At 37.8% G+C, this 21,751-nt stretch overlaps 1 protein-coding gene across 1 annotated transcript; it reads left to right on the forward strand.

Annotated features, from left to right (window-relative positions):
* The first annotated feature begins 2 nt into the window (after nt 1-2).
* LOC130247040 (zinc finger protein 850-like) lies at nt 3-21,655 on the forward strand. Its single transcript, XM_056480221.1, has 4 exons — nt 3-218; nt 5,883-7,427; nt 15,051-15,194; nt 18,862-21,655. Exons 2-4 carry the CDS (start codon nt 5,888-5,890, stop codon nt 20,328-20,330), a joined length of 3,153 nt encoding a protein of 1,050 aa, XP_056336196.1. The 5' UTR covers nt 3-218; nt 5,883-5,887; the 3' UTR covers nt 20,331-21,655.
* The last annotated feature ends 96 nt before the right edge of the window (nt 21,656-21,751 follow it).

Consider the following 21,751-nt stretch of genomic DNA (forward strand, 5'->3'; position numbering starts at 1 on the left):
TCTAAATAGGAGTGAAACATCTGGCTTAGAGCTGTCTATTGTCTGTCACGCAGAACGAAAGCGCGCGGTATCATCGCTTTCTGACATGCGCGATTCATTTGCGCATCACATCCAATATCAGTAGCAAATCTTCGCAGCGACGTGCAACGACGTTTATCGCCGATATTTTAGAAAAAATAAAGCTTTAAGAGACCCAACCGTCTTCAGCTGTTGTGAAGGTGAGTTCTGCACTTTAATATGCCTTTAATAACCTGTGACTTATGTTAAGTGAGTGTAGATTAGTTGTGTAACATTATGTGTTTATATATGACAGAGTCCATTTTAAATGTTTTTCTTCTTGATTAAAATAGATGGTATAAAGCTATTATAACTGATGTGTTTACCGCCTATCAAAAACATTAGTTAAATAGTTTCAAAAGTCTTAGCAAGACTAATATATATAGTGGTGTGAAAAAGTATTTGCCCCTGACTTTTTTTTTTTTTTTTGCATGTTTGTCAAACTTAAATTTTTCTGATCTTCAAACAAATGTAAATGTTACTCAAAGATAACACTAATAAACAGTAAAGCATGCACAAGGTTCATACACATTTTTACTACTAAATTCCACGACTTTTCCAGAACTTTCAAGCACGCTGAGACTGCAGCTCTGCACAAGACGTTTGGCCAGCGGAGAAATTAAAATGGTCGTGCCCAACTGAGTCTGGTTTCTCTCAAGGTTTTTTTTCTTCACTTCCGCCTTAGTGAAGTTTTTTTTCCCTCTCCGCTGTCGCCACTAGCTTGCATGGTTCGGGATCTGTAGAGCTGCGCATCGTTGGATTTGCTCTTCAGTGTTTGGACTCTCAGTGGTGATTTTAAACCACACTGAACTGAGCTAAACTGAACTACACTGTTCCAATTTACTATGACCTTTTATGTGAAGCTGCTTTGACACAATCTACATTGTATAAGCGCTATACAAATAAAGGTGAATTGAATTGAATTGAATTTTTATGACGTAATGTTTCATGTAATGCCTACATATGGTAAATAATAAGAAAACAATGACGTTCAAATTTATTACAGCATATCACAGAACACGCAACAATCTATTTTGTTTACATTTGTTTTTTATATCTTAAGTAAAGTTCATTTTGATTATGCTTACACAGCACTAACAATGTGAGAGCAAGTTTTTGGCCAAGGACAGAAAAGAAGTAGACAACTAACCTATATTCAAGTTAGGGCTGCACAATATATCGTTTCGGCATCGATATCACAATGTGTGCATCCACAATAGTCACATCGCAGGATATGCAATGTTGGGATAATAGGTTAATATAGAGTTTAATAATAATGGAGTAAAAGTTTATCATCTGCATGCATTTTCAAAGAGATAGTTCACCCAAAAATTACTTACTATTTTCATTACACCCTTCACTTGTTTCAAACATTTATGAGTTTTCTTTTTTTTAAATGAACACAAAAAGAATATAATTTAATAACTCCTATAGTATTAAAACAAGTGAAGTGTGAGTAAATAGTGAGTACATTTTAATCTTTGAGTGAACTGTCCATTTAAGGCCTGTGATTGTGTGAACATTTCAATATTTCAAATTTTAAAACATCCGGCCACAAGAAATTTATTGTAACTTTAATAAAGATTAAATAATATATAATTAAGGCTATGCAGTGTTGGTTATACAATACTTGTACCTGAATAGTCAATACCTGAAAACTATAATTCACTTTTAACTTTACTATATTTTATTTATCTATGCTTGTCATTTATTTGTTTTATATTATTCGAGATTCACTTCTCTACAAAATCCCCCAATCAATTGAAATAAACCTGTTAAATCGTCTGGTGAAATTGTATTCACATCGCAATATACATCACAAGAATACAAAATATGGTATGTCAGATTTTTACAATATCGCGGAGCCCTAATTCAAGTATACAGATATTTGTTAGACTAATTTCCATGACTTTTCCAAAACCTTTGGGGTTTTTCTGCTTTTCCAAAACTTTTCCAGGCCTAGACAATGCCATGTCAAAATTCCATGACTTTTCCAGGTTTTTCATGACCATATAACCCTGCATGCAGTTTTTAAATGAAGGATTTTATTATTAAGGGAAAACAAAATACAAAACTACATACCCCTGTGTGGAAAAAGTGCCCCTAAACCTAATAATGTTAGGCCACACTTAGCAGCTGCTACGCCACGGAGGAATTTTGGCCCACTCATCTTTGCAGAATTGTTGTAATTTAGCCACATTAGAGGGTTTTTGAGCATGAACCGGCATTTTAAGGTCATGTCACAACATCTCAATAAGATTCAGGTCAGGTCTTCATTTGGTTTTTCATCAGCGATTCAGAAGTGGGCTTGCTGGTGTGCTTTGATTGATTGTCCTGCTGCAGAACCCATGTTAACTTCAGCTTGAGGTCACTAACAGATGGTCAGGCATTCTCCTTCAGGATATTTTAGTGCACTGAACAATTGATGGTTTCATTTATCACAGCAAGTCTTCCAGGTCCTGAAGCAGCAAAACAGCCCCAGTTCATCACACTACCACCACCACATTTTACTGTTGTATGATGTTCTTTTTTTTTACTGAAATGCAGTGTTACTTTTACCAAGAGTGTAGAATTAGCATGGACGGAGTGGACGTATCTCAGACTACTGAAATGTCACCACCAATAATTTAATCGTCTTCTTAATAAAATAATGCTGTCAACTCTCGTTAACACATATACTGAAACATCTACATTCATATATATTGACAGTGTGATAAATGCCTATCCTTATCCCTGCTGTCAAAGTAAAACCGTGTAAATTTACATTTAAAGCATGTGATATGCTGGATTTAATGTCATTTTTTATAGCATTTTATTTATTTATTAATGTTTTTAAAAGCATGAAATAGAATGTCTGCTGTTCTATTTATGTGCTCAGAAACGGAAAAAAACAATGAAATATAAAATAATTTTTTAGCTTAAAGTACAAATTAAATCAAAACTAACCATATTGATTTTGTTAGCTCACATTGCTGATTGTGTGGTGAACAGTTCATCTGTGCATGTCATTAACAAAAAAAAAATAGTTTGCTCTTGTAATCTAAAATTTAAATCTGAAAATGCACTTCCTGTTTGTTTTTCAGTTAATTTCTCAGATTACGTGATTTTGAGGCATTGGGCGTGATTAACATGCATTAACCACGCCCCTCCAACTGTCAGTTTTGACAACAAACAGAAATGGTGAGGAGGCGGCATCTGTAATAACTCTTCTAAAAACCCTTTTCCCGATCTTTCTGAAGGTAATGTTTACTTGACTACATCCATTCAGCTCGCAGTAGAAAAAACAAGCCATACCCACTTCTTTCTAATTAATATTCTGTTTCTCTAGGAACTCTAGGAAAAAACAGTCACAGCTTTCGGTTCATGCAGACTTTAAGATGCATGCATAAATGGCGTATATTTGCAAAAATGTTTTCAGATGTGGCGCTAAGTAATTATACACAAGTAAACCCCCTTAGTAACGGAAGTGAATGAAGATGACAGAAAATAAGATCTTTGGTCTTTTTGCTTAGCAGTGGTTTGCTATGTGAACTCTTCCATGCAAATCATTTTTGCCCGGTGTTTTTCTTATTGTGGAGTCATGAAGACTCACTTTAAATGATGCAAGTGTGGGCTGCAGTTCTTTGGATGTTGGGGTCTTTTGTGACCTCTTGGATGAGTTGTCACTGCGTTCTTTGGGTAATTTTGGTTGGCCAGCTACTTCTGGAAAGGTTCTCCACTGTTCCATGTGTTTGCCATTTGTAGATAATGACTCTCACTGTCTGGTGGCACAGTGGTTAGCACCACACACCCCTGCAACAACCCCCAATGCTCATCAATACGCCAAAAATGACACAATTGATAAAAAACACAATTTTAGGAATTATGAAGCAATTGCATTAATTTCCACGCCAAACCAAAGAGAGAGGAAAACACTTGCATCCTGAAAACATTATAAAGTGAATAATAACCTTGTCCACTGTAAACTATCATCTTTGAAGACTCTGACATGTCGTACCACACTCGAGGTTCATCCTGGTTGTCCTTCTGATTGGTCACCTTCAGGGAAAGGTTGGCTTGTTCAACTATATGTACCTCTTGAATTTAAGCCAACAGCTTGAGAAACTTTTTGACATGTTTGAAAATGAGCAGGAGCTCATAAGTCACTCAGCTCATAACTTTTTCTCACACAGTACGAGCCACCACTATACAAGTATGAAAAATTTCCACACAACTTCTCCCAATGGGAAAAAAAATCACTTACAAGCTCATATTGCAATATAAATAGCACCATGTACGCGTTTAGGCAGGGCAGTATCTTGCAAAGATAATTAGGAAATTTACCACTAGGTGGTTGAACTTCAGATCCAGGAGGAACAAAGTGGATTTGTCCCCTCAAAATTATACCCTCACCAGGGAGCTCAAGGGTTTCATGGGAGCATGCCCAACCCGTCCACCTATGTTTGTGGACTTAGAGAAGGCATTCAAAGGCATTCGAAGGGCATGTCCCTTGTGGTATCCTGTGGGGGATACTCTGGGAGTATGGGCTCAGAGGCACTCTGTTAAGGGCTGTCTGGTCCCTGTGTGAACAGAGGAGTTTGGTTTGCATTGTCGACATTAAGTCAGACTTGTTTCCAGTGCATGTTGAACTCTAGCAGGGCTGCCCTGTGTCACTGGTTATGTTTATAATTTTTGTAAACAGAATTTCAAGGGGCAGCCTAGGGCCGGAGGGGGTCTGGCTCGCAATCCACAGGATTTAAACTCTGTTATTCGCAGATGATGTTGTTCTGTTGGCTTCAGTGGACATGGACCTTCAGCATGCACCAAGACTGCTTTCTTCCGAGTGTGATGCGCCCAGGATGAGAATCGGCACCTTTAAGTCCAAGGCCATGGTGCCCCACTGAAAATAGATGGCTTGCCACCTCCAGGTTGAAGGAAGTTCCTTACCCCAGGTGGACATTTTCAAGTATATTGGGGTTTTGTTCACAAGTGAGGTAATAAACGTGAGATTAACAGGCAGATCGGTGCAGCAGTAATACGGTCAATATACTCGTGTGGTGTGGTAAAGAAGCTGAGAGCTGAAAGGCAAAGCTACTGATGTACCAGTTAATCTATGTTCCTACTCTCACCTGTGGTCATGAGCTTTGGGTCATGACCAAAAGAACAAGATCTTGCATACAAGCGGCCAAAATGAGTTTCCGTTGCAGGTTGGCAGGGTGCACCCTTTTAGATAGGGTGAGGAACTCTGTCACCCAGAAGAAGCTTGGAGTAGAGCTGCTGCTCCTCCACGTTGAGAGAAGCCAGCTGAGGACACATACCTATGGAGGTGTTTCAGGCTTGTCTCACCAGGAGGAGGCCACAGTGAAGACCCAGGACATGCTAGAAGGACTATGTCTCTTGGTTGGCCTGGGAACACCTTGAGATCCCCCTAAAGGGAAGTCTGGGGTTCCCTCCTGAGACTGCTGCCCCCACAACCTGGCCCTGGATAAGCAGAATGAAATGAATGAATGAATGAATGAATGAACCACGTGGTGTCAGATTGTCCTGTTTATGCAGTGACCTTGAAAGTTAGGAAATTGTAGGTTGTTCTCTACTGTATATGCTTGCATATATCTATGCGAGTAAACTGGTTGTATTTTTGCGTGCCTTTAACTTTCTCACCATATGTTAAACACAAACATGTCAGATTTTGTTTTTCAAGAATAGGGTGAAATACATTTTAAAAACAAGACTGTGTTGTTGCCAAGTAAAAATCTGTTCTGTCTACTATTAAATGATTATCTAACCATTACCTTAGTTATCTAACCTTTATCATGCTTTCTCTTATCTGTTAACATTTACTTTAGATCAAATGGATATAAAAGAAGAAGACTGTGCCCTCAATCATCAGTCTGGGACGTATTTCACCGGCCAACCGAGCCTAAAGATTAGAGAGTCTCCTTTCACCTGCAAACAGCATGGAGAGATTTTCAAAACGAACCAAAGCCTTAAATGTCACACAGTGATTCACACCGGAGAACAAACTTTTATTTGTGCAGAGTGTGGAAAGAGTTTCACACTAAAGCGGTATCTTAAAAATCACATGAAGATTCACACTGGAGCTCATCCTTTCACTTGTCCAGAGTGTGATAAGTGTTTTACAGTGAAACAAAGCCTTGAAAGTCACTTGAAAATTCACACTGGGGAAAAGCCATTCATCTGCCCTTACTGCGGAAAGAATTTCAGAATGAAACATAGTCTGGACGGTCACGTAAGGATTCACACTGGAGAGAAACCTTACACATGCCAAGAGTGTGGAAAGAGATTCACAGAGAAACAAAACCTTGAAAAGCACTTGACAATTCACACTGGAGAAAAGCCTTACTCCTGCCCTGAGTGTGGAAAGAGTTTCAGGGTGAAAAAATGCCTTGAAAATCACATCAAAATACACACCGGCGAGAAACCTTACGGATGCCAAGAGTGTGGAAGGAGTTTCACAGAGAAACAAAACCTAGAACGGCACATGAAAATTCACACTGGAGAAAAGCCTTACTCCTGCCCTGAGTGTGGACGAAGTTTCAGAGTGAAACAAGATCTTAAAATTCATGTGAGAATTCACACTGGAGAAAAACCTTTCTCCTGCCAACAGTGTGGAAAAAGTTTCTCGGAGAACAAGAAACTTGAAAGTCACATGAGAATTCACACAGGAGAAAAGCCTTTCGTCTGCTCTCATTGCGGAAAGAATTTCAGAGGGAAACAAAACCTTGAAAGCCACATGAGACTTCACACCGGAAACAAGCCTTACACCTGCCCTCAGTGTGGAAAGAGTTATAACCAACAAAAAAGCCTTGAGATTCACATTAGGACTCACACCGGAGAGAAACCTTTCGCTTGCCATCAGTGTGGAAAGAGTTTTACACAACAAAGTACCCTTAAGGGACACATTAGGATTCACACCGGAGAGAAACCTTTCACTTGCCCTCAGTGTGGAAAGAGTTTTATTGAGAAAACAAAACTGGAGAGGCACAAGAAAATTCACTCTGGAGAAAAGCCTTACACTTGCCATCACTGTAAAAAGAGTTTTACGTTAAAGCAAAGCCTTGACATTCACATGAGAATTCACACTGGAGAAAAGCTTTACACCTGCCAACAGTGTGGAAAGAGTTTTACAGAGAAGCACAAACTTGAAAGGCACATGACAGTTCATACTGGAGAGAAGCCTTACACGTGCCAACAGTGTGGAAAGAGTTTCAGAGAGAAACAGTGTCTCGATGTTCACACCAGAATTCACACTGGACAAAACCCTTTCACTTGCTCTCAGTGTGGAAAGACTTTCAGAGTGAAACAGAAGCTCATATCCCACATGAGAGTTCACACTGAAGAGAAGCCTGCACTTGGCATAGAAATAGTTTTAGAATGAAACAAGGCTTTGAAAAAGTTACACAAGAGCACACTGGGGACATGAAAATAATTTGCATGTTATTTAAAAAAACACAATGAAACACTGTTAAATTCAGAGTTGTTATGCTGTCTTCACACCAGACACAGTACGCACGGATAAATCGCGATATTCACGTGTAAATAGACACGTGAACATTTTGAGTTACTCGCTTCTTGCGTGCGTCCAATTCACTTCACAATTTACGTGGATTCGCATCATGGGTGGGGCTTCTGTCTGCCAGGTGACTCTAGCTTCAATGCTAAATGGCTAACATGGATTTCATTGAGAGAATAGCTGTGTTTATGTGCTTTAGAAAGACTGAAAAACAGCATCGATTTGTTTGGAGCTGTTCCGGAGTCCACTAGATCCATTCTGAGGTGCACCCAGCTCTATGAGCTCATAAACTCCTTCAGAAAAGCTAAACCTGGATGATGGAAGCTTTCAGCGACGCTTCTGACTGAGCTGAACCTAGTTTGATGTGCTGTTGTCGGTGTTGGCTGGAGGATTTTCCCCCTGGACACGAAAAACAGGCGCTATGTCATAATCACGGCCCCACAAGAGCAAGCTCTTGATTGGTTAACGTAACGTGAATGTCTGCTGACGTTTAAATTTTTGAACTCGAGCGATTCGCACAAAGCACACGCGTGTCAATCGAGCAAAATGCTCAACACGCGCCACTTCATTCGCGCGAATCGTGTAATTTGCGCCGCCTCTTTCACGTGTATCACGCCGCAGGATGTCTATTCGCGGAGCATCCAGACCATTACCAGCAGAGATGTATAGTAACAAAGTAGAACTACTTCACTGCTGTACTTAAGTACTTAAAGGCTGTATCTGTACTCTACAGGAGTATTGTTTTTTTCTCCTACTTCCACTTTTACTTCAGTACATATTTTCGATAAGTTTAATAAATTAACTCCAATAGATTTTTTTTATGTGCTGCATCATTACTTGTTACTGGGAGTGTCAAAATTATTGATATCGGTTCAGTAATAGATCATAACCGGTTATTACGTACTGACGTCATTTATCTCCTATGCGCGATGTCACAGTAGAATACTATGGTGAAGGAGGCGAGGGCGAGTAAATAACGCTCTTACTACTTAAAAGGTAGATAATTGTGCACAATTAAACTGCTTGCGAGTTTGCTGGACAGTCTTTCATGGACAATAAAAGCGGCACAGCACACGACCTGCTATTTCACTACTACGGAGAAATGGTGTAAAGCTCCATCTTTGCCTCTCTTTCTCTCTCACTTCAGACATTTGACCCGCTGGTCTGTTTGTGAGGTAACTTTTTCTCTCTGCTTGGCTGTTAAAGCGATACTTGTGGATCCAGACATGAGCATGCCTGTGGTGCGAGTTTTCTCCACTGTGTCTATTATGGATTACCTGTGATAACCGCGTATTATGCGCATAAATACTGTAACCGCGGCTGTTCTTCCCGCAATCCGTGAACAGAGCTTTATTTTCTAAAGCTAATCTCAGCCGTTTCTGTTGAGCAGATAAAGATGCTAACCAATCATAGGGGTGTAAGAACTCGCTTGACAGCGCTCAAAAAGCAAACGGAATAATATTTACATTCGTTTATTTGCTATAAATACTCATGCTGTCTTCTGTGCATGTATTGGGGTGTTTATACCATCATAATCAAAGACTAAAAGGGGTCGCTTCAAAGAGTTATAAAATATTATTTGTGAGGTATTTTGAACTGAAACACTTTAGGGACATCAGAGACTTATTTTACATTTTGTAGAAATGGGCATGGCAGGTACCTTTTTAAAGCCTGACGAAACAGCTTGGACATTCTCATCACTGACACCGTTGAAAGGCTTTTCAATCCACTAATCACCAACATTTACTGTTCACTGTAACTGTGGTATTGTATTTCAAATGTAGACAATTTATGATACACTGTGTTCCATAATTTCTTTAATAAACAATAATAATAAATATATATTTTATTTTGTTATTTTAAGAAGGACTGTACTTTAAGGGAGAATATAATATAGAGAACGAAGACTGAGTGAAAACAGCAGATGGCAGTAATGCAATTTATGGATGTCAGCTACAGTTAACTCCAGAAGAAGAAGAAAACTCGCCCACTCCTGGGCACGAACACGAGAGGGAAGGAGGAAGCGGAAGCTACGTCACGGATTGAGACAAAAACAAGCTGGAGTTCGCGGTATCTGTAACATTTCTTAAAAATAACAACTTTAAGTGAATAAACAGTCATCACTTGATCTGATCTGTGCTTGTTGTGCAATCATGGATGATGACTCGGATGAGTCAATGATAAATGAAAGTATGGGCTTTACAGAAGTATTTTCCAAAAAGAAAAACTCTAAACGTAAGAAAGCCATGTATAAAGAACAGGAAGACTATGAGGATACGCATAATGTGGTAAATGGAAATAAAAAAAAGACTAAAACGAGTGAGAAAGATAATAAGAAAGATCAAACGCAAAATGAAATATCAGGATATAAAGTAATGATGACGTTTGACAAAGGTACAGGGAAACATCTACATCCAATTGGGCTGTCTAAGGCTATAGATAAGCTAATCGGAACAGTTAGTTTGGCAAGATGTCTGGGACAAGGAAGAGTGCTAATAATAGTTAAGGACATTGCACAAAGAAATAAATTACCTGGAATTAAAGAGATGAACGGAGAAAAAGTAAGTTCTAGAGAAATTGGAGTAGCCAAAAATGAGAAGGGGGTAATTGCAGGTGTTCCAATACATATTTCCAACAAAGAGATTGAGGAAAATATAATAGGAGGCAAAGTAATCAATGTGAGAAGATTGCTTAAAATGTAAATGGGGATAGACAAGAAAGTATGAGCATTTTGCTGACATTTGAAGGTAAAATGCCTGAAAAGGTGAAAATGGGATACATCAGCTACACAGTTAGAGAATACATTCCAAAGCCCTTGAGATGTTACAAAAGTCAGCGTATTGGTCATGTAGCAGCAGTATGTAGAGGAAAAATGAGATGTGTGAAGTGTGGGGAAGATCATGAATATGACAAATGTACAAATGATCTAAAATGTTGCAATTGTGGGGGTCCACACAGTGCGGCATATGGAGGATGTGAATTTCAGATAAAAGCAAAAGAGGTACAGAAATTCAAGATAGAACACAAAGTTTCATATGCAGAAGCAGTCAAGAGCTGCCAGAAAAGGGAGATAAGAACAGAGGAAGTAATGATAAATGAAAAACAACTGGAAATGAATACTGAGACTGGGAACAGAAGGGAAAATAATTGTAATCACAAATGTATAAAGGAAAATGACTTAATAATGACAAAAGAGAACTTTCTGGTATTCATTGTCAAAGTGATTAATGTAACAGCTGTAATGACAAGCAGGTCAGCTAAAATTAAAACAATTCTAGATGCTGCAGCAGAGTTTTTAGGAATTACAGGCATTTCTGCCCATATGATTCATGACATTCTCACTCGATCAACAATAAATGATGCTTCTCAAGTTTCTGATTAGCTTAATGGTTATAAGTATTCTACAATGGAATGCAAGAAGTTTGATTGCGAATGGGCAAGAGTTTAAAAAATTTGTTTTAGAGTTAGAATATAAACCAAATGTAATATGTGTGCAGGAAACATGGCTTAAACCAAATATTCAGTTTGTTTTAAAAGGTTATAAATTGATACGGAAAGACAGGGAAGGGAGTCAAGGAGGAGGGGTAGCTACATTTATAAGTAATGAAATGACGTACAGAGTCTTGGGAGAGGTGGAGGGATTAGAGTGTGTGATGGTTGAGGTTTATTATTGTGAAAATTCACTGGTAATATATAACTTTTATAATCCGTGTAAAAACATTTCAATCAATTCACTTGAAAAGGTTGAAAGAGGAAAGAAAGAACTTTGGTGTGGGGATTTTAATGCTCACAATTGGTTATGGGGGAGTAAAAAAATAGATGATAATGGGGAAATAATAGAACAATATATGGAAGAAAGATCTTTAGTTTGCCTGAACACTGGAGAAGGCACTAGGTATAATATAATTGACAATACAGTATCATGTTTAGACCTAACATTTATTTCAAATGAAATAGCTAATATCTGTGAATGGAAAGTATTAAGTGAGAGCACAATTGGAAGTGATCATTTTCCAATAATATGTCAATTAAATGTAAGGAATTTTAATAGTGGTCAATATCTACAGAATTGCTGGAAATATGAGAAAGCAGATTGGGTAGCATTTGGGAAATACTGTGAAGAAAATTTAGTAAAAGTAAAAGAGGAAACAGTTGAAATATTATGCAAGTCATTGACAGATTTAATAATACAATCAGCTAATTTATACATCCCTATAAGAACTGCAGGTGAAAAAAAGAGGAACATTCCATGGTGGACAGAAGAGTGTAGCAAGGCAATTAAAGAAAGGAATAAGGCATTCAAACAGCTTAGGAAAAACATGAACTTTGATAACATGCTGATTTACAAGAGAGCAAGAGCTAACGTAAGGAGACTGATAAAAATCGCTAAGAGGGAGGGATGGAGAAAATTTTGCTCGACGATGGGGAAAGATACCACCATAGATCAAGTATGGAAAATGTTAAAAAATATGAGTGGAAAAGGGAAAAAGAGAAAACAAATACCAGTGTTGATTGAGAAGGATGTAACTGCTATATCAGAAATTGAAAAGGCTAATATGCTAGGAAATGTTCTACAAAGATTATATAGTATAGAATTGGGGGACGAGTATGAAGAAAGTAGAAGGGAGTTTATGGAAATAAATCCAAATATTATGCATAATAAAATAAATGGAAATAGTTGTATGGATGTAGATTTTACAGCTTCAGAATTGAAAAGAGCACTGGGGAAATGTGCAAATACTGCCCCAGGTGGAGACAGGATAAGCTACATAATGATTAAACATCTTTCAGAAAAAGTTATTTTATTGATTCTTAAACTATACAACAGAATATGGAAAGAAGGAGTTATCCCAAAAATGTGGAAACAAGCAATAGTAATACCGATTCAAAAACCAATGAAAGATCCTACAAAACCGGAAAATTACAGACCAATAGCATTAACATCAAATTTAGGTAAATTAATGGAAAAAATGATAATGAATAGAATTAATTATGATGTGGAGAAAAAGGAAAAATATAGCAAATATCAGTGTGGTTTTAGAAGAGGACGATCAACTATAGATGCATTAAGTAAAGTCACTAATGAAATAGAAAAAGCAATTAACATGAAAGAGTTTATGGTAGTCGTGTACTTTGATATTGAAAAAGCATATGATACAGTTTGGCGAGAAGGATTGTTAGCTAAAGTTGATAAAATGAACATAGAAGGAAAATTATATAACTGGATAAAACAATTTCTGAATGATAGAACATTTATGGTTCAAGTGGGAAATGCTCATTCTTCATCTTTTAATGCAGAAAACGGTATTCCTCAAGGCAGTACTATTAGTCCATTGCTTTTTAACATAATGATTAATGATATTTTCAAAGACTTAGGACCTAGGATAGGAAGTGCTCTTTACGCTGACGATGGAGCTATATGGAAGCGAGGAAGAAACCTAAAGCAGGTACTTAAAAATATACAAGCTGCGATAGATAAGGTAGAAAAGTGGAGTAATTTTTGGAGATTCAAAATATCGATCAGTAAGTCATGTTATATGATCTTTAGTAGGAAAAATAAGATATCAAGTGACATTAAATTATCAATATATGGAAAATCATTAGAGGAGGTTAAAGAATTTAAATATCTAGGGATTTGGCTGGATAGCAGGTACACATGGAAAAAGCATATTGAGGAAGTGGAAAAGAAGTGTAGGAAAACTTTAAATGCAATGAGGGCAATAGCAGGCAAAGAATGGGGAGCAGAGAGATCATTAATGCTCACAGTGTATCAGGCTTTAATAAGATCGGTACTTGATTATGGGTGTATGATATATGCGGCAGCATCAAAGACTATTTTAAAAAGACTTGATAGAATTCAATATAGAGCACTTCGAATGTGCATAGGAGCAGTAAAATCAACACCGGTTAATGCTTTAATTGTTGAAACAAATGAATTACCATTATATCTGCGTAGGGAGAAATTGGCGCTGGCGTATTGGTCATCTATTAAAAGCTATGCTGGAGAGAACATTGTAAAAGAAACTTTAATGGATTGTTGGGAGTATACAAATAATAGAGGAAGAGGATTTGGATGGGATATACATAATATAGCAAAAAAAACACCAAGTATTTGATATAGTGGGTAATAAAAGCCCAGTATGGAGTGAAGTCCCCCTATGGATAATACCTGAAGTTGAAATTAATCTTGAGATCTTGGATAAAAGAAATGAGTGGGAGGAATCAGGTACACTCAAACAAAATGTATATAAGCATATAGTTGGAAAATTTTATGGGAGTACACAAATGTATACCGATGGATCAAAAGACCCAGACAAGGGTGTTACAGGAATAGGAGTGTGTGTTCCTGATTTGGAGGTATTTATAAAAAAAAGAACAACATCAGAACTGTCAATATATTCTGTTGAAATGGTTGCTATCATTGTGGGACTTATGTGGGTAGAAGAAGTGACACCAGACAGAGTTGTGATTTGCTCAGACTCTGCTTCAGTATTAAAATCATTAGCCAGTCATCAGTCATCTAGAGAAGATTTAATGAATGAAGTCTTTACATTAATATGGAGAATCCAAAGGAAAGGAATTCTAGTTGGGTTTTGTTGGATTCCAGCACATATAGGGGTGGTGGGAAATGAAATAAGTGATGAATTAGCTAAAAATGCGACTAAAAGAAAAGAAATCGATATAAATGTTCCATTAAGTAAAGGAGAAATTAAAAGTATTATTAAGAAAAATGTGACAATACATTGGCAAGAAGTATGGAATACAGATTTGAAGGGAAGAGGTCTATATAAAATCAAAAAGAATGTAGACACTAAAATGATTATTCATGGAAGGAATAGGAAGGAGGAGGGCATAATTACCAGACTGAGACTGGGGCACACCGGATTGAATGATTCATTGTTTTTAATTGGTATACATGAGAATGGATTATGTGACTCTTGTGACGTTAAAGAAACAATTGAGCATGTAATATATGAATGTTTAAAATATAGAGAAGAAAGAAAGGAACTAATTGAATATCTTAAGGAGAAAGGAAAGGAAGATAAAGATATAGGATACCTATTGGGGTATGAGTTTAATTATGATCGTATAGGATATAGGACTCTAATAAATTTTTTATATAATACAGGATTAGATAAAAGGATATAATAAAATAATATATAACTAATAATAATATAACTAAAATATAACTCATGTAAGTAAATAAAATAAGTGCTCTGTTACAAGTCTAGAGATTAAGGAGTTCAGTGTGCAGGGGGGAGGAGCTGAACACGCAGCGTCAACCGGCGCCTGGACTCTGAGGTCTGTGGGATTGGGGCAGAGCAATCACAGAATCTGGTTGCACAACTAGCACAGTAGGTGGCGATATGCACAAAGAATGCAATTCGCCAAAAAACGAAGAAGAAGAAGAAGAAGAACTCGCCCACTCGTTGTCATAAGAAGTGAACTATCTGGCTGAGCTGTCTGTCACACAGATAAGTGTCATTGCTTTCTGACATGATTCATTTGCGCATCATATCCAATCTCAATAACAATTATCGCGGCGACGTGCAACGATGTTTATTGCCCATATTTCAGAAAACTAAAGCTTTAAGAGACCCAACCGTCTTAAGCTGTTGTGAAGGTGAGTTCTGCACTTTAATCCCTTTAATAATCTGTGATTTATGTTAAACGAATGTAGATTAGCTGCGTAACGTTATATATTTCTTTATGACAGAGCCCATTTTAACTTCCCATCCAGCAAAAAGTCGTCGACAAGACGTCTCGTGCTGGGTGGGTTACATTTTTTGTTCTTGATTTAAATGCAAAACGAAAAACGACGCTTAAATTAAAAGCAAATAATGCAAAACTAAGCAAAATTTGAGAGTATGAAGCTATAATAACTGTTTTGTTTACCGCCCATCAAAAATGTTCGTGTTAAAATAGTTTCAAAGTGTTAGCAGTGTACTGCACAATGCAAGACGACGCTGACATACGCTCACCGGCCAATTTATTAGGTACACCTTACTAGAACCGGGTTGGACCCACTTTTGCCTTAAGAACTGCCTTAATCCTTCGTGCCATATTAGATTCAACAAGGTACTGAAAATATTCCTCAGAGATGTTGGTCCATATTAAATATCTAAAGTTACATTTAACATACATTCTGGGAAAAATGACAATTGCCTTGTGTAGGTTATTTAAAGGAAACCTATGGTGAAAATCTACTTTTCGAGCTGTTTGGATAGATATACAGTGGAAAGCAGAAGTTTACATACACTGTACAAAAAGGCACATAACCGTTTAAAAAAGTCAGATGTTAATGTGACTGAACTTTTTCTCTTTTAGGTAAGTTAGGATTACCAAATGTGTTTCTGTTATGCTTAATAGCAGAATAATGAGACAAATGTTTTTTGAGAAATTGTTATAACTTTTCTTGAAAGTCAAGTTTACATACAATAAGAGTATGGCGCCTCTGAAAAAGCTCAGATGATGATGTCAAGGTTTTGAAGTTTCTGATTGGCTAATTGACAACATTTGTGTTAATTGGAGGCACAACTGTAGAATCGTATTTAAGGAAAACCTCAAACACACTGCTTCCTTGTGTGACAACATGGGAAAATCAACAAGCCAGAATCACCAAAACAGCCAGATTACAATTTGCTAAATGACACTGGGAAAAAAATACTTTTTGGAGACATGTCCATGTCCTGTGGTCTGATGAAACTAAGATTGAACTGTTTGGCCATAATGACCAGTGTTACATTTGGAGGACAAAGGGGAAAGCTTACAAGCCTAGGAACACCATCCCAACTGTGAAGTATGGGGGCGGCAGCATCATGTTGTGAGGCTGTTTTGCTGCAGGAGGGACTGGTAAACTTCACAGCACAGATGGCGTCATGAAGAAAGAACATTATGTAGAAATACTGAAGCAACATCTCAAGACATCAGCCAGGAAATTAAAACTTGGCAACAAATGGGTCTTCAAAACAGACCATGACCCTAAACATACTGCCAAATTAGTTAAAATGTGCTTTAAGGACAACAGAGTGAATGTTTTAGAGTGGCCATCACAAAGCTTTGATCTCAATTGTGGGCAGAGTTGAAAAGCTTGTGAGAGCAAGATAGCCAACAAATCTGACTCGGTTAAACCAATTCTGTCAGGAGTAATGGGCCAAAGTTCCTTCAAACTATTGTGAGAAGCTTGTGGAAGGATACTCAAAACATTTGACCAAAGTTATACAGTTTAAAAGCAATACTAAAAATAATACCAAGGAAATGTATGTAAACGTTTGACTGTCTAGAGTGTCTCTCATTATTCTGGCATTTAGCAAAAGTAAATCATTTAGGTAATCCTAACGGACCTAAAATAGTAAACGTTTAGTATGATTTACTATCAGACATTTTTTAAAAATGGTTATGTTCATTTTTTAAGGGTATGTAAACTTCTGGTTTCAACTGTATGTGTAGGTATAGTGTATAGACCGTCATATTGGGGTAATATAAACACACAGAGTCCTTTTTTTGTTTTAATTTAACAACATAAAAAAGTGGACCAATTGGAGTGGTTTTCAGACCGACCGCAACTTGACGTAGGAGTGGGGTTTCCCCGCCCACCTAATTGATTGACATCTGCGTATTAACATGTCTCCGTAGTAATGTGTATAATCATATCAACAAGACAGGACGTGCGCAAAGCAGCCGGGAATAAAAGGTCTGTTCAGTTTGCTAGGATCATCAATCATCATCAAATGTGATCAAGAGTGAGTTTTACAAGTGTAAAATGTTTTAAAACAGAGCATGTGTGTCATGAATTACAGCGATTTACTTCAGATTTACATCATCACCACAGCCGCGTGTGACACTTCAAACCCGATTTGTGGACGTTAAATCAGGTTTATTTTGTACATTAACACAACAGACATTCATACAGCAGTGGATATTAACCTGTATCCTGTCACATTTGCGTGCAAAAACAGGGCAAAGCTAAACGCGCGCGCTGTCTGTGTGTGCGTGCGTGAACTTTGTAACAGCATTGTGTGTGATTTATCGTTGCAACTCCACTACAAATGCATTAAATAATCATTGGGAAAGTTCTTACTGTAGTATTTCTCGCAAACGTTACATGAGATCTTCTTCCTTCATGTCTGTCTGTTGTCTGAAGCAGCCGAGGGAGGAGATTATGGCACGCTAACAGGCACGTGGAAATGGTGGGCGTGGAGGACTAGCCTTAAAGGCCCAGTTCACAAAAACCGCTTCCTGATACTAAGAGCTTTAAAATAGAAACTTCGGAAAGCTATAATAGGGTATATGCCGAGCTAGTGTTTTTCCCATACTGATAAACTTCCATTGACCTGTTATTGTGAGTTTTTTTTCCATTTTATACGGTTCCTTTTACAGCATCGATGTTGTAATGTAATTAAAATACATTCAGTTAAATAAACTTTGGCATTCATTTAATTGTTCAAGTGTAAAACGAAACGAAAAGCTGTTTACTCGCACGTGACCGTCAGAATCAGCAGGCCAGCGCAGAAGCTCCATTGAATATAATAGGGTAAAATAAATGCTCATATTATAAAGACATGGCGGGGGAAATGTCATTTAATGCAGTGCTTCGTGTACAATCTGAGACCCACTTTATATCAGATATCACTCAGCTAGTGGAGATCGCTGATTTTTAAAGAAAACTGACCTTAAATGCGCCGATTTTTGCATTGGCATACAATTGACCGGAAGCGCTTAACCCGGGTTACTGGCAAATTCAAAGTCCTATTAGCATGCTTCGGCATGTACCCTATTAATAATCTGATGGGTGTTTTGAGCTGAAACTTCACAGACACATTCTGGAGATACAAAAGACTTATATTAAATCTGGAAATAGGGGTAACTTAGGTTCCCTTTAATTCAAATGATGAGCATAGGCACGACACACCGACTTGTGCAGAAGAACCTAATCAGAGTCCTCCTATCAAGTTTCAACATCAAACCAACGTTATGATTTCGACCAGATGCGTCGTGTAGCCTATATGTTGAAGACTCAACTTCATTTTGTCATTAAATCAATGTTTCATCCTCGATGTAATAGCCTTCCGACCAAAATATGAATGTTGATTCAATGTCAAAATTTGATTGACGAATGTTACTGATGCTTATAACCAATAATCAAATGATTTACTGAAATCAACTGAATGTTCTGTACTGTTTCATGTTTTTGCCATTTGTAGATAATGTCTTTCATTAGCCGCATTTCCACTTACTTTAGTTATCTAACCTTAATCGTGCTTTCTCTTGTCTGTTAAAGTTTACTTTAGATCAAATGGATATAAAAGAAGAAGACTGTGTCTCTCTGTCTGGGACGTATTTGACCGAACAACCGAGCCTAAAGATTCAAACTGGAGAGATGGCTTTCACCTGCAAACTGTGTGGAGAGATTTTTACAACGAATCAAAGCCTTGAATGTCACACAGTGATTCACACTGAAGAACAACATTTTTTTTGTGCAGAGTGTGGAAAGAGTTTTACACTAAAGCGATATCTTAAAAATCACATGAAGATTCACACCGGAGCTCATTTTTTCACTTGTCCAGAGTGTGATAAGTGTTTCACGATGAAACAAAGCCTTGAAATTCACTTGAAAATTCACACTGGGGAAAAGCCATTCATCTGCCCTGACTGCGGAAAAAAGTTCAGAATAAAGCAAAGCCTGGAGGGCCACATGAGGATTCACACTGGAGAGAAACCTTACGGATGCCAAGAGTGTGGGAAGAATTTCAGAGAAAAACAAATCCTTGACAAGCACTTGACCATTCACACTGGAGAAAAGCCTTACTCCTGCCCTGAGTGTGGAAAGAGTTTCAGGGTGAAAAAGTGCCTTGAAAATCACATCAAAACTCACACTGGAGAGAAACCTTACACGTGCCAAGAGTGTGGAAAGAGTTTCACAATAAAACAAAACCTAGAAAGGCACATGAGAATTCACACTGGAGAAAAGCCTTACTCCTGCCCTGAGTGTGGAAGAAGTTTCAGAGTGAAACAAGATCTTAAAATCCATGTGAGAATTCACATTGGAGAAAAACCTTTCTCCTGCCAACAGTGTGGAAAAAGTTTCTCCGAGAACAAAAAACTTGAAAGTCACATGAGAATTCACACAGGAGAAAAACCTTTCGTCTGCTCTCATTGCAGAAAGAATTTTAGAGGGAAACAAAACCTTGAAAGCCACATGAGACTTCACACCGGAAACAAGCCTTACACCTGTTCCCAGTGTGGAAAGAGTTATAACCAACAAAAAAGCCTTGAGATTCACATTAGGACTCACACCGGAGAGAAACCTTTCACTTGCCATCAGTGTGGAAAGAGTTTCACACATCAAAGTAACCTTAAGGGTCATATTAGGATTCACACCGGAGAGAAACCTTTTACTTGCCCTCAGTGCGGGAAGAGTTTTATAGAGAAAACAAAACTGGAGAGGCACAAGAAAATTCACTCTGGAGAAAGGCCTTATGCTTGCCATCACTGTAAAAAGAGTTTTACTTTAAAGCAAAACCTTGACATTCACATGAAAGTTCATACTGGAGAGAAGCTGTACACGTGCCAACAGTGTGGAAAGAGTTTCAGAGAGAAACAGTGCCTCGATGTTCACACCAGAATTCACACTGAACAAAACCCTTTCCCTTGCTCTCACTGTGGAAAGAGTTTCAGAGTGAAACAGAAGCTCATATCCCACATGAGAGTTCACACTGAAGAGAAGCCTGCACTTGGCATAGAAGTAGTTTTAGAATGAAACAAGGTCTTGAAAATGTTACTTGAAAACACACTGGGGACATGAAATAAAATCTGATACTTCACATACCTTGTGCTCAATGTGGGATATGAATATAATTTGCATTTATTAAAATAATGCAACACTGTTCAATTCAGAGTTGTTAGTGTATGCGCACAGTAGAACTACTTTGTCAAGTACCACAATATAGTTACATCAACAAATGCCAGTGAAAACTGTACTGTGCCAAAAGGAAGCCCTATGTTAACAGTGTCCAGAAATGTTGTCAACTTCTCTGGGCTCGGAGGCATCTGGGATGGACCATCACACAGTGGAAACGTGTTCTGTGGTCAGATGAATCAGTATTTCAGGTGTTTTTAGGAGAAATGGACACCGTGTGCTCCGAAAGAAAAGGAGTATCCAGACCATTACTAGTCCAAAGGCCAGGGTCTTGCATGGTCAAGTGCCCTTGGCAAAGGTAACTTGCACTTCTTTAATGGCACCATTAATGCTGAAAAGTATATAGAGGTATTGGAGCACAATATGCTGCCTTCTTTTCCAGGGATGCCCAGGCATATTTCAACAAGACTATGCAAAACCACATTCTGCACACATTACAAAATACTGGCTGTGGAGGAAGAGGATACAGGTACTTGACTTGCCTGTCTGCAGTCCCGACCTGTCTCCAATAGAAAATGTGTGGTGCATTTGGAACCTCAAAATATGACGACAACACAGACACTGTACTGTTGGCCACCTCAAGACTTGTTTGCAGTCATCAAAGTCATCACCTGGTGTCTTTAGTCCCTAAACGTCTTTTTAAGTGTTGTGCAAAGGAATGGCAACATTAGAAAGGGGTAAATGCTTTACTGTTCCAACTTTTTTTTTTTAAATGTGTAAAAACCAAAATTGGCATGTGTTTATATTGGGTAAAAACAATGAAATCTTGAGGAACACATTAAATAATGTTTGTTGTGTTGTCTGCAATGGAATACAAGTCAACGTGAATTTAGACATCACTACTTTTTTTTTTTTTTTTTTGCTTTCTATACTGTCCTAACTTTTTCTGATTTGGGGTTTAAAGGGGACCTATTATGTAAAAATCAGTTTAAACACTTGTGGCAACAGTCACTAGAATGGCACCATCAGGATCAAAGACTAAAAGGGGTCGCTTCAAATAGTTATAAAACATTATTTGTGAGGTATTTTGAACTGAAACGTCACACACACACGCTAGGGACATCAGAGACTCATTTTACATCTTGTAGAAATGGGCATAACAGGTTCCCTTTAAAGCCTGAAGAAGCAGCATGGACATTGTCCACACTGACACAGTTAGAAGGCTTTCAATCCACTAATCACCAACATTTACCACACATTTACTGTTACACCTACTGTAACTGTGGTATTGTGTTTAAAATGTAGACAATTTATGATGAATT

This window comes from Danio aesculapii, chromosome 19 (assembly GCF_903798145.1).
Source record: "Danio aesculapii chromosome 19, fDanAes4.1, whole genome shotgun sequence".
NCBI lineage: Eukaryota > Metazoa > Chordata > Actinopteri > Cypriniformes > Danionidae > Danio > Danio aesculapii.